Genomic DNA, 15,596 nt, shown 5'->3' on the forward strand with positions numbered 1-15,596 from the left:
TTCAGTTAATAGAACATTCACAGTCAGTCTGATCAGTGCAAATAAATGGGACTGAATAGAAGAGCTCACGAGAAATATTATCGCCATTGAGCCAATCATCTTCAGGTAACTGAAGGGCACTGAGGGCAATTGCAGTAGCTAATTGCTGCTTCCCATCTCACAACTCTACACACACAGAAACAACCGGCACAACATCAGTCCCAATCGCAGAATACTACCAGACCTTAACACACCCGCCCGCAGTCCGAGCAGCATCGCCCCTTTACTCAGTTGCAGCCAATCACGGGCGCCGATCAGGGTATCGTATTCGCAGAGGCATATGCTAAAAAGGCGGCGAAGGGCCAATCAGTAGGCGAGTGGGTGTGGTTGGGTTGCTAATGTATCAAAGTTGTGGAGTGGGAGAAAAATACACACATTGGGCACCCGTGCAGCTCGGAGACCGCTACACCGGTAATAAATATAGCATAAAAAGCAAACGGGGATTTAAAACCCGCATACACAGGGTCATGACTGAAAACGAGACGGAAAGCGAACCTCAGAATACAGAACTCCAGAGGTCGCCTGGTTCTGTGTGCAGCCAGCAGGAAACAAAGGTGAGGTAAACGATGTTGGGTCAAGTGATGGCAAATACTGGGGTGTGGGTCTGAAATAAGCACGTCTTTCAAATAATCGGCATTGACACAGAATGGCCTGAATGACGAGCCTCAATGTTAAACTTTGAAGAAATATTTGCTTACGCCAAATATTAAATTAAAATACTTGCCAATAGATCTGCATTTATATTGCACTTTTCTTTTGTAACGTTAGTGATCTGAAGCTGGGAGGTTACGTGGACACCTGTCCCAAAATAGGTTCTTCCCTTTCTCTTTAATTATTGCATGTTTGAAGGGGGTGGAGAGATTGTAGGCATGTGGATACACGCGCTCGTTTCATTACTGCTGCGAAATGCTCATTCGCATAGGAGATGTGCCAGTAACTGATGCATACCTTTTACAAATTGTAAAAGGTGGTTGGGTGTGATGGGTGATTGCAGAAAGGACGTACTTGTGGATGTGAAATTGGGACGGACTGTGACCACTTACTCTCTCGCCACTCGCTCCACCTTTGTGTATAGTGAATTACGTATAACTCTTTATAACTGGGCCAGATACTGAGCCGGTCTGCCCCGGGTACAGTACTTGCGGGGTGTACTGTAGTTGGGCAAGAAATCTTCCTGGAGTTATGTACAAATCAATTAATGTACTCAGTCATAAGTGTATCACAGTTCTTCCAATCCTTTGCACGCACATAGTTCGGAGGACTTGGCATCACGTACACACTGTTGGGCGGAAGAATTAAAATGCTGTCTTCTGTATACAGCGATAATTTCTGGATGATTCACGAAGATCAGATATTTGGAGTAGCTGTTAGCCCAACCCTGTGATGTAAGCGTACACTTGCAGACTGAGAGTGAGATTTACAACAGAACATGGCACATGGAGTGGATTAATCTAAAGTGCTGAATGACAAAATATCAGAAATAACCTTCAACTGATCTTATATAATGTTTCAGGCCAGTGTGGGATACTGGATTAGCCTCCAGCTGTTCCAGTGCTGAGTTTGGATCTCCCCATGGCCCTTGAATTCAAGTAAATTTCTTGTCTTTTGTGGTACCTATGAAATAGCTGGATTGTACTAATATATACTGTACTCCAGGAAAGAAACTCAGCTGTGCTGACCTGCTCTGATTTGAATGTGACTCCTGGCTGGCTATTGTGATTAACTCTTAATGAGCACCAACATTCCAGGAAGTTAGGACTGACAAATGCTGATATTTCCAGTAAAGTCAAGGTCTCATGAATAAACAGTTATGTTGGTATCCAAATGTATCATGTGATGTTGATTTCATTCGCTCAGTATTACATGTAGAAAATCACGATGCCCATTTTAAAATTCTACATTCAAAATCTTAATCAGCTTCACAGTGCAGAAATGTTACCTCTTCTACTTGAACTTAAACAAATTTTAAAATGCCTTTAGCAAATTCATCAGCTGATGCTGAGCCAAAGATTGTATGATTTGCGTATTAAAATACTTGCATATTTTAATTAAATGAAGATTACTGCACTTTAACTTAATGCATTCAGACTTGTACAAGTGTTGATGTTCCCGATCTGTTGAGACTGGCCTGTAATCCTCAAGACTTGAGCCATTCCCAGAATCCTTATTGCCAGCAGCATCTGGGGGGAAATAGAGCCCATGGTATTACAGGAAAGATACTAGCATGGATAGAAGATTGGCTGATTGGCAGGAGGCAATAAGTGGGAACAAATGGGGCCTATTCTGGTTAGCTGCCAGTGACTAGTGGTGTTTCACAGGGGTCAGTATTGGGACCACTTTACATGTTCATGTGTCAGTGATTTGGATGATGGAATTGATGGCTTTGTGGTCAAGTTTGCAGGTAATACCAAGATAGGTAGTGTTGCGGAAGCAGGGTGTCTGCAGAAGGACTTTGATAGATTGAGAGAATGGGCAAAGAAGTGGCAGATAGAATATAGTGTGGGGAAGTGCATGGTCAAAGGAGTAAAATATTTTCTAAGGGGAGAGAATATTCAAAAATCAGAGGGGCTTGGGAGTCCTTGTATAGGATTCTCTAAAGGTTAATTACAGGTTGAGCCAGTGTTAGCATTCATTTTGAGAAGACTAGAATGTAATATTGGGGTTTCATAAGGTATTGGTCAGACCGCACTTGGAATATTGTGAGCAGTTTTGGGCCCAGAGCTAAGAAAAGATGTGTTGGCATTGGAGAGGGTCATGAGGGATTCACGACAATGATTTCAGGAATAAAAAGGTAAACATATGAGGAGTATTTGGTTTTGGGCCTGTACTCACTGGAGTTTAAAAGAATGAATGGGGCATTTCTTTGAAACCCATCCAATATTGAAAGACCTAGATAGAGTCGATGTGAAGAGGATGTTTCCTAGTTCAGAGGGCACAATCTCAATAGATGGGGCATCCATTAGAACAGATGAGAAGTAATCTTTTTCAGCCAGGGTGATGAACCTGTAGAATTCATTGCCATTGATGGCTGTGGAACCCAGGTAATTGCGTATATTTAAAGTGAAGGTTTATAGATTCTTGGTTAGTCAGTCTGTCAAAGAATACAGGGAGAATGGGTTGAAAGGGATGACTTGATGGGCTGAGTGGCCTAATTCTGCTCTTGTCTTATGGTCTTATGGAAAATCTTAAGGCCATTCAACAAAGTCAGAATCAGGTTTAATATCACTGGCATATGTCATGAAATTTGTTTTGTGGCATCAGTATAATGCAATACATGAAAAAGCTATAAATTACAATAAGAAATGTATAAACATTAAATAATACAAAAACAGGGCAAAAGAAAAGTGAAATGGTGTTTGTGTTGGTTCATTGTCCATTTCAGAAGTCTGATAGCAGAGGGGAAGAAGCTGTTCCTAAAACATTAAGTGTGTGTCTAAAGGCTCCTGTACCTCCTCTCTGATGGTAGCAATGAGAAGAGCATTCTTTAAGCATTATTCATTGATTAAAATCTATTCAATGTTTGGCTAAGTAGCTGTTTACACATCTGGAGAATAAATGCCAATTATCACTGAAAAGTGAGTTTTTACTTGTTCTATTTGCAAGTTTTATTTCCTCTGACACTTTTTCCACCTTTTAACACCTTGGTGGTAATTTTTCACACTTGAGTTCAGACATCAAGAGGCAGAAAGCTATGATATAGCAAGCCACAGTAGTGGTAGGCACTCCAAGTTCCCAACTTGATTGGTGGGAAATGATTTTTGTTTTTACTTTTCCTACTTCAGGTACATGGAGGCCAATTACAGAACATAAAATGAGTTGATTCAACTTTGACCAAGTGTAGTGAACTTTGTGCTACTTTTTTTTTTATTGTAATCCACCAGATTCAAAAACAGCCAATTCCTTTCAACCATTTGAACCACTTTGAACCAACGGGCAAAAATTAATCACTGCAGTTTGGCAATGCTATTATCATCTTGCACTGAAATGGACCTTATTTTTGTTCTAATTTTATCTCAATAAATAAAAAACAATGTTGAATAAGCCCTCTGACCTGTCACCCAGCAACCCGATTTAACTCTAGCCTAACCATGGGGCAATTTTCAATGACTTATTAACCTACTAACCGGTACGTCTTTGGATTGTGGGTGAAAACTGGAGCACCCAGAGAAAACCTATGCATTCCACAGGGAGGGCATGCAGACTCCTTGCAGAGGACACCAGAATTGAACTCTAAATTCTGATGCCCTGAACTGTAATAGTGTCATGCTGACCGCTACACTACCACAGTGCTCTGAAAATTGTGCTTTCTGGTAAACAAAATTGTGTGATTTATGTTTAATTTGTTTTTGTGCACATTACTAATATGCAATGTGCCTGTGATGCTACTGTAGGTTTTTCATTGCACCTATACTTGTGTATATGACAATAAACTCAACTCTGACTCAGTTTTTCCTCTATATTTCTTATTTATTTAATCGCATCTGTGATTTCTGTCTGAGTGGTCATATCCTGTCTGTAACATGGAATTGCAAAGACTCCATCTTTGAGCAATGGATGATGGAAAAAAAGTGTCAACATCTCTGTTTTTGATTCCCAAAACCTTTTGGAATCATCTGGTGAATGTTGGACCATATTGTATTACTGGTGGAGTTAACCAACTAGATTGTATGAAAATTTGGTCAACACGGAAACCCTCAGTGTATTTAAAGTGCTTACACAAACCATGAGGTGTATTATGGATCCAGAGCAAGGGAAAATGGGTTTAGGGTGGAAATGTCTGTCCTGGCATGTACACTGTTAGCTAGTTAATTAAGCCCATCACTCATAATGGGGCATACATAGGGTGTGAAGAGCAGCTTGCCAAAATCATCTGTCCTGGGCCAGTCTTTCAGGTTGTCCTTGGGTGCAGATCATCTTTAAAAATCCATCCTCTCTCAGGGATGAGGTCTTTGGAGCTTCTGTCGGTGTTTCTGTAGCTCTGGTTTTTTAACAGGATGGGGTTGCTAGCCCCATGCCCAACCCTCCTCCTTTCGCAGCTGGGGTTGGACCAGCAATGGACAATGAGGACTATGCTATTTTTTGTTTTTATTTGTATTTTAACTTGATTCCTTCCCCCTCCAAACCGGGTGCAGTTCCATCAATTCAAAACAGGAAGAACACTAAGCAGTATGAAATTGTTTTGTTTTCCAATTATGGGGTCTATTGCAAACTGCTTTAAAAATGGTTGCACTGTCTCTGTAAATGGAATAACTTTATTACCTTTGCTGATTTTTCACAACTGTTTTGTTATCCTGATGACTTTTTCTTAGTGTAACTCTGGAGATGTCATTCCTTGAGGTGACCAAGAGTTTTCAACCTGAAATAGCAACTGTTTCTCTTTCCACGGATGCTGTCTGTGCCTGCAGGTTTTCATTTTCATTTATTGGGGAGGGGGATTAATTGTTTGATGTTACACAAGGCTTTCAAAGTTTTTGGGATTGTGGAATTAACATCCCCATGGAAGTATTGCCCCATAATTTCAAAACAAAGTGTGTCCAGTTAGACAAATATTCTGGAGCTATTGGTTTAAAGTACATATGTCAACATTTACAACCCTGAGATTAATTTTCTTGTGAGCATACTTAATAAATTTATAATAGAATAATAACCATAATAGAATCAATGAAAGACTGCTCCAACTTGGGTGTTCAATCAGTGTGTGAATACAAAAATAATTAATAATTGTTTATTATTGAAAATATGAGATGAGTCTTTGAAAATGAGTCCATTGTTTTGGGAAACATTTCAATGATGGGGCAAATGAAGTTGAGTGAAGTTATCCCTTTTGGTTCAAGAGTCTGATGGTTAAGGGGTAATAACTGAATCTGTTGGTGTGAGTCCTGAGACTCCTGTATCACCTTCCTGATGGCAACAGTAGAAGTGGTGAGGGTTCCTGATGATGGATGCTGCTTTCCTGTGACAACACTTTTTGTGTAGATGTCATAGACTGGGCTTTATCCATTAATTTTTGTAGGATTTTCTGTGCAAGGGCATGGTGTTTCCATTACCAGGCTGTGATACAACCAGCCAATATACTCTCCACTGCACATCCATAGATTTTTCATCTTGTGCCATAGAATGCAGACGTTGAAAATGAGGACAACAATGGAATAATTGGGAAGGAGAATATAACATTCAACTATTTGAGTTTGTTCTGTCAGATACAAATTAGTTTATTGTCATACATTATCATATGGAATTTCAATGCATCCTAGACAGGACTTCAATCATACTTCTTGCTCACATGAGGCCCGCAGAGTAAATGTACAATAAAAAGCACATAAACAGCAAAGGTACAAGGAATAGCAGTTTAGAAAAACATAGTGACACTAACAAAAGAAAATAGATTTAAGTCTTTGAGAACATGGCAACACCTTTAGGAAAGGGAAGAGAATGAGGTGATTGGCTCCGATGTTTGACTGCAGTGGAGAAAAAGTTGTTTCGATTTTGTTAAGTCGTGCCTATCGTACCTCTATTTGAATCACCAGATTTGTGTTTGATTTTTTTGACCGAGCTGAAATTGATCAGATTTCATCCTAAGTGATTCAGTTACCTCAGTTTTCACAGATGCTTGCAGTGGATAATGCCAAAATTGTTCAGTGTTTTAAGTGGGGGGGAAAAATTTTTCACTTTGTTCCCTAATTTATGATGAGTTCATTTTCTTGCTTGATACGAGCTGAGTTGGAAGATGATGGAAAGAACTAGGTCAATGGGTTAAATGAACTTATTTTATGCCTTTTATGACTTATTACCATTCAGAAGCTGGGTGAGGGCCATAGTTTCCAGAAAGCTCTGGAGATGATTGCAGAAGGCCATGTAGTTATGCAACACTGTTCAAAATTTGTCATATATTTGAGGAATTAAAATGGAATTATGAAAAATTCAAAATACAAATTGTCACAAGCAAGTAAATGGGATTAGAGCAGAGTTCTCTAGTGTGGAACCAGTATTGACAGTTTTGTGATGAGCAATGCTTTCTTCCACTGTGGAGAAAAATGCAATTTAAAGAAAAATGGATTTTGACCATGGATAGAAGGTGAGCAGATCTGCAAATCATTATGTGCCAATCATGCTTCATTATTCTAGTCAAAGTAAACATTAACACAGGAGGTTCAGCAGATGTTGGAAATCCAGAGAGAAACACAAAATGCTGGAGGAACTCCTCAAGTCAGGCAGCATCTATGGAAAAGAGTAAACAGTCAATGTCAAGCCAGTCCTGATGAAGGATGTCTGCTGAAACGTTGACTGTTTATTCCCCTTCATAGATGCTGCCTGACCTGATGAGTTCCTCCAGTATTTTTGTCTGTTGCTCTGGATTTCCAGCATTTGCAAAATCTCTGGTGTTATGAACCACAATTCTACCACCTTTTGGGATTTGAAAGGATTCAGTGGTGGAGAGGCGAAGGGCCAAGAAAATAGTGAAATGATATGCTTTTCGTCCCCTACACACACATCACTCTGGCAATTGTACTGAATGTTGGCCATGACAATGAAACAGATTATCTTAAGTGTGCACAGTAAAATTTCAATAATCTGCTATCTGGTCCTGTGGAAATCCTTATGCAACACACAAAATGCTGGAGGAACTCAGCAGGTCAGTCAGTGTCTATGAAGAGGAATAAAGAGTCGATGTTTCAGGCTGAGATTCTTCAGGATAATCTGACTTCACCTATTACCTTCCAGCTTGTACTTCACCTTCTTAATTGGGCTTCTTTCCCCCTTCCTTTTCAGTTCTGATGAAGGGTCTTGTCCCAAAAGTTTGTTTGTTCAATTCTGTGGATACTGCCTGAACCTGAGTTCCTCCTGCATTTTGGATGTGTTTCACCAAAATTTAAATACTGCTAAACTGAAGATGGGTGAGGTCATTTTACCATGTTAGTAGTGCCATAATAAAGATATTTTTAAGAACACATCTGAACACAGCTGTTTTTGGAAGACCCACTGTGATCTGTTTTGGCTATGTTAATGTTGGTACAATGCAAGTATCTGTGAAGTAAATTTCACATTTTTAATGTTTTAATATACAGTACTTGCAGTGACAGCTAGAATATTGGTCCCATGCTTTGCTTTGTGATGTTGTACCATTGTAATATTCCAGGATAATAATACTGCTTCATTACCAAGCATGATTTCCATTCTGGCTCCCCTCTTGCTCATTCTCTTCTCACCTGCCTATCACCTCTCTCTCGCACCCCTTCTCCTTCACTTTCTCCTGTGGTCCACTCTACTGTCCTATCAGATTCATCCTTCAGCTCTTAACTTTTCCACCTATCACCTTCCAACTTGCCTGACTTCTTCCCCCTTCCTTTCTAGTGCTGATTAAGGGTCTTGGCCTGAAACATTGACTGTTTATTCCTTTCCACAGATGCTGCCTGTCCTGCTGAGATCTTCCAATATTTTGTGTGTTATCCTGTGTTGCTCTGGATTTCCAGAATTCAAAAAAGTGTTGGACTTTTTTTTAAAGTTACTTATCTCCCTGTTATTTTTAAGTGCTCATGGAAATTGGGAAATTGTTGCATTGACATTGGATACTCCTCAGATCATTGCTCCCTCCCATGTACTCCACAAAACAACCTTGAATGACAACAATTGATCAGCTGGTGTATGGCTGTTCTTGAGACAAATTCCCAATTAAATTAAGATTATGCAAGGGCCAATGAAACTCATTTTGTGTAGGAACAATAGTCAAGAGAGACTTTTATTCCCAAATGCGTTAGGAGCTGAATTCTAAGGATTATGATGGCAGCCTCTAACTCATTTTATCTGACACTTAAGATAATCAATTTCATTGTCATGGCCATTTTCAGTACAATAGTGATAAGTGTCTGTAGGAGAAAATATCATTTCACCATTTCCCTGGCCCTTGCCTCTTCACCATTGAATGCTTTCAAATCCCAGAGAAGGGAGAATTGACGGATGTTCAGTACCTGGATTTTCAGAAGGCCTTTGACAAGGTGCTCCACATGAGGCTGCTTAACAAGATATGACTCCATGGTATGACAGCATGGATAGAGGATTGGCTGATTGACAGGAGACATAGTGGGAATAAAGAGAGCCATTTCTTGTTGTCTGGGTTTGGTGTTGGGTTGCTTTTTAAGCTATATGTGAATAATTTGAATGACAAAACTGATGGCTCTACAGCTAAGTTTGCAGATAATATGAAGATAGGTGGAGGGGGAAGGTAGTGTTGAGGAAGCAGGGAGGTTGCAGAAGGACTTATGTTAAGAGAATGGATAAAGAAATGGCAGATTGGATACAGTATCAGGGAGTATATGGTCATGCATTTTGGTAGAAGAAATAAAAGAGTAGACTATTTACTAAATATGCAGAAAATTCAAAAATCAGAGATGCAAAGGGACTTGTGCAGGATTCCCTAAAGGATAACTTGCACGTTCAGTCTGGTGAGGAAGGCAAGTGCAATCTTAGCATTAATTTTGAGGGGACTGGAATATAAAAGCAAGAATGTAATGCTGAGCCTTTGTAAGGCACTGGTGTATTATGAGCAATCTTGGGGCCCTTGGCTAAGAAAGGATGTGCTGGCGTTAAAGATGGTTCAGAGGAGGTTTATGGGAAAAATTCATATGAGGAGCATTTGATGGCTCTGGGCCTGTACATGCTGGAATTTAGAAGAATTGGGGGGGGGGGGGGCGGAGAATGTCATTGAAACTAATTGCATAATTGAAAGGCCTAGATAGAGTGGATGTGGAGAGGATGTTTCCTTTTGAGGGGGATTCTTGGACCAAAGGGCACAACCTTGGAAAAGGGGGACATCTATATAGATGGGGAATTTGTTTCGACAAAAGATGGTGAATCTGTAGAATTCATTGCACAGGTGGCTGTGGAGTTCAGATCATTGAGTGTACTTAAGCTGAAGGTTAATAGGTTCTTAATTAGTCAGGTTGTGAAAGGTGAAGGGAAGAAGGCAGGAGAATGAGGTTGAGAGAGAAAATGGATCAGCCATGATAAAATAGCAAAACAGAATGAATAGGCTGAATGGCCTAATACTGCTCTTGTCTTTTCTGAGGAACAAACACAACGCTGAAAGAACTTGACAGGTTAGGCAACATCTATGGAGGGGGAGTAAACAATCAATGTTGTGGGCTGCAACCCTTCATCAGGACGTGTGATATAAAAGTAGAATTGTGATGCTATTTTGCTTAAAGTATAATCTTGTTTTTATTTGTTTTAAAGTAATCTTTATATAGCAGCCAAGAGATAGTCTAACACAAGACATTGTGGGCAAAAGAGATTGAATATGTGGAAGTTGATGAGAATTTTGGAGAATAAACTGGGATTTGTGTAGATTTGTCCTTGATGATTGATGTGGAATTAATGGGCCAATAAGTTTGTTTCCATTGTATATGATTCACTGACTCCAATTCTGATAATATAATTGGGTCTCTTGGAAGTCTTCAGTTTTAATCTGACATCAAAATTGGGTGGAAGTATACTTGGAAATGGGTCTCAAGTAGCCAGGTTCGAGCAAAGAAGCTGAAATCCTAGTTCATGTTTTAATATTGCATATTGTTTCCTATAGTGGGCAAGTCTAGGACCAGAGGGCACAGCCTCAATAGAAAAACATCTCTGTAGAACAGAGAAGAATTTCTTTAGCCAGACGGTAGGAAATCTGGAATGTATTGCCACAAACTGCTGTGGAGGTAAAGTCATTTGGGTATATTTAAAGCGGAGTTTGATAGTTTCTTGATTAGTAAGGGAGTCAAAGGTTATGGGAAAAAGGTGGGGGAATAGGGTTGAGAGGGAAAATAAATCAACCATGATGGAATGGCGAAGAGGACTTGATGGGTAAAATAGCTAAATAGGCCCTGTCTTGTGGTCTTGATTATCTCTAATTGTGTATTTGTATATGGTTAACCAATTCCTAGTGATGAGACAATGAGTAGCCTTGTAAATTTACATTGCATTCCTATAAATGAACATGCAGCTTTAAGATTTCATTCAATAACATTTACAAGGTCCTCTGGCCTCGGTAGTTTGGATAAGGTGGGTAAAATATTCTTCTGATTTTGAAAATCATTTGAAGTGCTATGACCTGTCTGTTCTTTGTACAGAAATTAAGCGCTAGTCAATAAAATTGATTTAGTCATAGAAAAGTACAGTACAACAGGCCCTTTAGTCCGTGTTCAACCATTTAAACTGCCTACTCCCATCAGCCTGAAGTGGGACCATAGCCCTCCACACCCCTACCATCTAAGTACCTATCCAAACTTCTCTTAAACGTTGAAATCGAGCCTGCATGCACCGCATGCACTGGCAGCTCATTCCAAACTCTCATGACTACCTGAGTAAAGAAGTTTCTCCTTGTGTTCCCCTTAAACTTTTCACCTTTAACCCATGACCTCTAGTTGTAGTCCCACCCAACCTCTGTGGGGGGGATAAAACCTATTTTAAACATTTACCTTATCTATTCCCCTCATAATTTACCTCTTATCAAATTTCCCCTCAATCTTCTATGTTCAAAGGAATAAAGTCCTAACCTATTCAATCTTTCCTTATAACTTGGGTCCTCCAGTCACGGCAACATCATTGTAAACTTTCTCTGTACTTTTTTTTCGACCTTATTTACATCTTTCTTATAGATAGGTGACCAAAACACACGATACTCCAAATTAGGCCCCAACAATGTCTTATATGATTTCAAAATAACATCCATCTCCTGTACTCATACTTTGATTTATGCTGTCCAATGTGCCAAAAGCTTTCTTTATGACCCTATCTACCTGACCCTCCACTTTCAATGAATTGTGGATCCGTATTCCTCGGTCCATTTGTTCCATCGCACTTCTCAGTATCCTACCGTTCACTGGGTAAGACCTACCCAGGTTGGCCCTACTGAATTGTAACACCTTGCACTTGCCTGCATTGAATTCTATCTGCCACTTTTTTTTTTCAGCCCCTTTTTCCAGCTGGTCCAGATCCTGCTGCAAGCTCTGATAGTTTTTCTTGCTGTCCACTATACCCCCAATCTTGGTGTCATCTGCAAATTTGCTGATCCAGTTACTGCATTATCATCCAGGTCATTGATATAGATGACAAACAACAAATCTAGCACCAATCCCTGCAGCACTTCACTAGTCACAGGGCTTCAGCCAGAGGTTCAAGGCTTTAACCTTCATCTGCAAGACACCAAAGAAATTTGGCATCTTACTTTTTGTCTTCCTTGGCATTCAGAATCAAAGGCAAACTACTCAAAATTGAAACTGGATTAATGGGTCTGGGCTTTAATGGTACAGTCAGCCCTCCTTATCTGCGAGTTCCGCATTCAATCATCCGCGAATCGAGAAAACCTGGAAGTGCTCTTCCAGCACTTGTTGTTCGAGCATGTACAGACTTTTTTTCCTGTCATTATTCCCTAAGCAATGCAGTATAACAACTATTTACATAGCATTTACATTGTATTATTGTAATAGCATTTATTGTATAGCATTTATTATTGTAATCTAGAGATGATTTAAAGTATACGGGAGGATGTACGTAGGTTATTGTGGATCAGGACCAAAAAAAATCAGAAGTTATCTTACTAAGTAAGTCGGAACAGCTACAGCCAGTATTTTGCCTCAGTTAGTCAAAAGTTTGTCTTGGAAAATAGTACATATTTTACCTTTCTATGCATATATAACACTTAAGAAACATATGTATTTCAATAATTAAACCATTGCATTGCTTAGTAATAATTGTAGCTTTCATTGGGGCAGGGCCTTTCTCACTTTATCCTTTAAAATTGTTCCAATCGTTGACTGTAGCGTAACAATTTTTCCAATGGTGTTTCACCTCTTTCCGATTGCTTTATTATTTCCACTTTATTTTCAATCGTGATTATTTTCGTGAACAGAAACACTGCGGATTCAGAGCCCTGCCAGTTCCTAAAGACCACTGCTCTGAGACAGGTTAAATAAGATCTGGTGTTCCGCTGGATCCTAAAGTCCACCCAGTGAAACAGGTTAAATAAGGGACTTGAGCATCCGTGCTTTTTGGTATCCGCGAGGGGTCCCAGAACCAATCCCTTGTGGATAAGGAGGGCCAACTGTATAGCCAATCTACATTCAGTAGCCACTTTTTTTGTTTGGGTACAGGAGTGGAACTCAGCTGCTATAGCTAATCTACTTCAAAGTTCAACATGCATTTGGAGATGCTCCTCTGCAAAACTCTGTAACACATGGTTACTGTAGCCAGCTTGAACCAGTCCGACAGTTCTCTTCTGACCTCTCCCATGAACAAGGTGTTTTTGGCCACAGAGCAGCCGATCACTGGATGTTTTTTTTTTGTTCTTCGTACAATTCTCTGTAAATTCTGAAGACTGTTGTGCATGAAAATCTTAGGAGGTCAGCAGTTTCTGAGATACTCAAAGTACCCCATTTGGCACCAACAATCATTCCAGGGTCGAAGTCACTTAGATCACATTTCTTCCCCATTCTGATGTTTGGTCAGAACAACAATTGAACCTCTTGTACATCTTTGCATTCTTTATGCATTGAGTTGCTGCTACATGATTGGCTGATTAGATATTTGCATTAATGAGCAGGTGTACCCATTAAAGTGACTATTGACTGTATATAAATACAGTATCTGAACATGGGGTTTTAAGATGTCATAACGTGGAGAGCAATAATATCAGTTTGGTTATTGGTTTGGCTTGGACTGAAATGATACCTGAAATTAAAATAATAATCTATGCTAGTTTCTGGCTGAGTATGGAAGGGATGTTAATAATGTTTTCTGTGTCGCTTTTAATTTGCTTCTAATACCACAAGGAATAACAGGAGTTTAGACTTACAATGTAAATGTCTCTGCAAGCATTTGCAGCTTACATGAGAAAATAGGTTTGAGGGAATTGCAATTCAATTGAAATTACAGTTGCATAATCCCGCCAAACTGAAGATAATTAACCTTAAATTTTGGTGTTTATCTTTGAAATCAGTCCATTTACAATGTTGATTGAAATATGATATTTCTTCACTGTGCATTTGTCAAGCACTCAAAGCACTCTTCCAATAATTAGCAAAAATCTTGTCTAATTTTTATTATCCTGAATGTTCCAAAACTTTTTAGCTCTTTACAGCAAATGAAACACTCCTGATGTGAAGTACAGTTGCAGTGTAACAGCATTATAGTGTAGCAGTTTCACAGCATCAGCAATCACTGATCGGGGTTCAATTCCCGCCGCTGTCTGTAAGGAATTTATGCATTCTTCCTGTCACCACGAGGGTTTCCTCTGGATGCTCTGGTTCCCCCCTATATTCCAAAGATGTACAGGCTAGGGTTAGTGAGTTGTGATCATGCTATTTTGCTGCCGTAAGTATGCCGACACTTGTGGGCTGCCCCAACACGATCCTCGGACTGTGGTCATTGATGCAAATGATACATTTCACTCCGTGTTTTGATGTCTATGTGACAAAGCTAATCTCTCTTTTAGAATTGTAGCAGCCAATTTGCACAATTTAGTTATGTGGCTACTCTGTTATTCCTTAGTGTTTTGGGATTTTTGCGACTAGCAGTGGAATTGGGAAAGGACCTGGTTAACGGTTCATCCAAATTCCAGCACTTCTGAGCGGAGCTACTAAATGGGCAACACAGCAGTTGGTGTAACACTTAGCCAACTGTAACATCAGGGTTCAATTGCCACTGCTGTCTTTAATGAGTTTATACTTTCTCCCCATGACTGTGAGTTTCCTCTGGGTGATCCAGTTTCCTCCCACATTTCATAGACATCCGAGTTAGGATTTAGCAAGTATGCTATGTTGGTGCCAGAAGTATGGTGACACTTGGCTGCCCTCAGTACATCCTTGATGCAAAATGATGCATTTCACTGTATTAGTGCTGCGATTCTACATGTAACAAGTAAAGCTAATCTTCTCTATAAACCCAATGTGAACCTGACCAGGCCAGACAGTTTCAATCCAAAGTGAGAAAAGAAATGGTTTTGTTTTCCATGCCCAGCTCCACTGTCTGTATATTCAACAGTTTCAGACATGCTGTTGACCAGTCTGAGGTTGAAATGCCCAAATATTGATTAGAAAGCAAAGGAACTGTGCGGGAACTGTAAGTAAATTGCCTGACTATGTACTGGGGAAGGTCGTTGAGAATAAAGTACTGACTTGGGACAGTGTTGCTGATTGTGAGTGTTTTATTGGGATCCACACCTGACCTTAACCTGATGGACTCCTATTAGGCTTGGGTCAAAAAGTAGGCACTTAATAGATTTTTTTTTGTGCTCAGTCCTCTTGGGAGTGGGACTGAAGCCCCCTGAATCTTCTGAGTTGGGAGCACAGGGCTACAGTGAGTGCTGTGATAAAGTGATAATGAATAAGGATGGATTATGAACTAAATAGGACCTGACTGCTAATTGACAAGTTGTTTCATGATGTGAAATACCACACAAGTTGCTGGCTGCGGGGAGCATCTCCTGCAGTAGGAGATCAACTTTTCTTTTCTGTGACACTTTATTTATTGAAATACAGCATGAAGTAATCCCTTCAAGCCACACAGTCCAGCAATCCCCC

The 15,596-nt window shown here is 39.9% G+C and overlaps 1 protein-coding gene across 1 annotated transcript in view; it reads left to right on the top strand.

Moving 5' to 3' along the window:
- The first annotated feature begins 405 nt into the window (after positions 1-405).
- The window catches only part of LOC132384961 (SH3 and cysteine-rich domain-containing protein 2-like), a 227,264-nt gene continuing 212,073 nt past the window's right edge, over positions 406-15,596 (top strand). The window contains exon 1 of the mRNA XM_059956653.1: positions 406-593. Coding sequence (XP_059812636.1) covers positions 507-593 — 87 coding nt within the window. The 5' untranslated portion in view covers positions 406-506. The remainder of the gene's footprint in view (positions 594-15,596) is intronic.

This window comes from Hypanus sabinus, chromosome X1 (assembly GCF_030144855.1).
Source record: "Hypanus sabinus isolate sHypSab1 chromosome X1, sHypSab1.hap1, whole genome shotgun sequence".
Classification (NCBI taxonomy): Eukaryota; Metazoa; Chordata; class Chondrichthyes; order Myliobatiformes; family Dasyatidae; genus Hypanus; species Hypanus sabinus.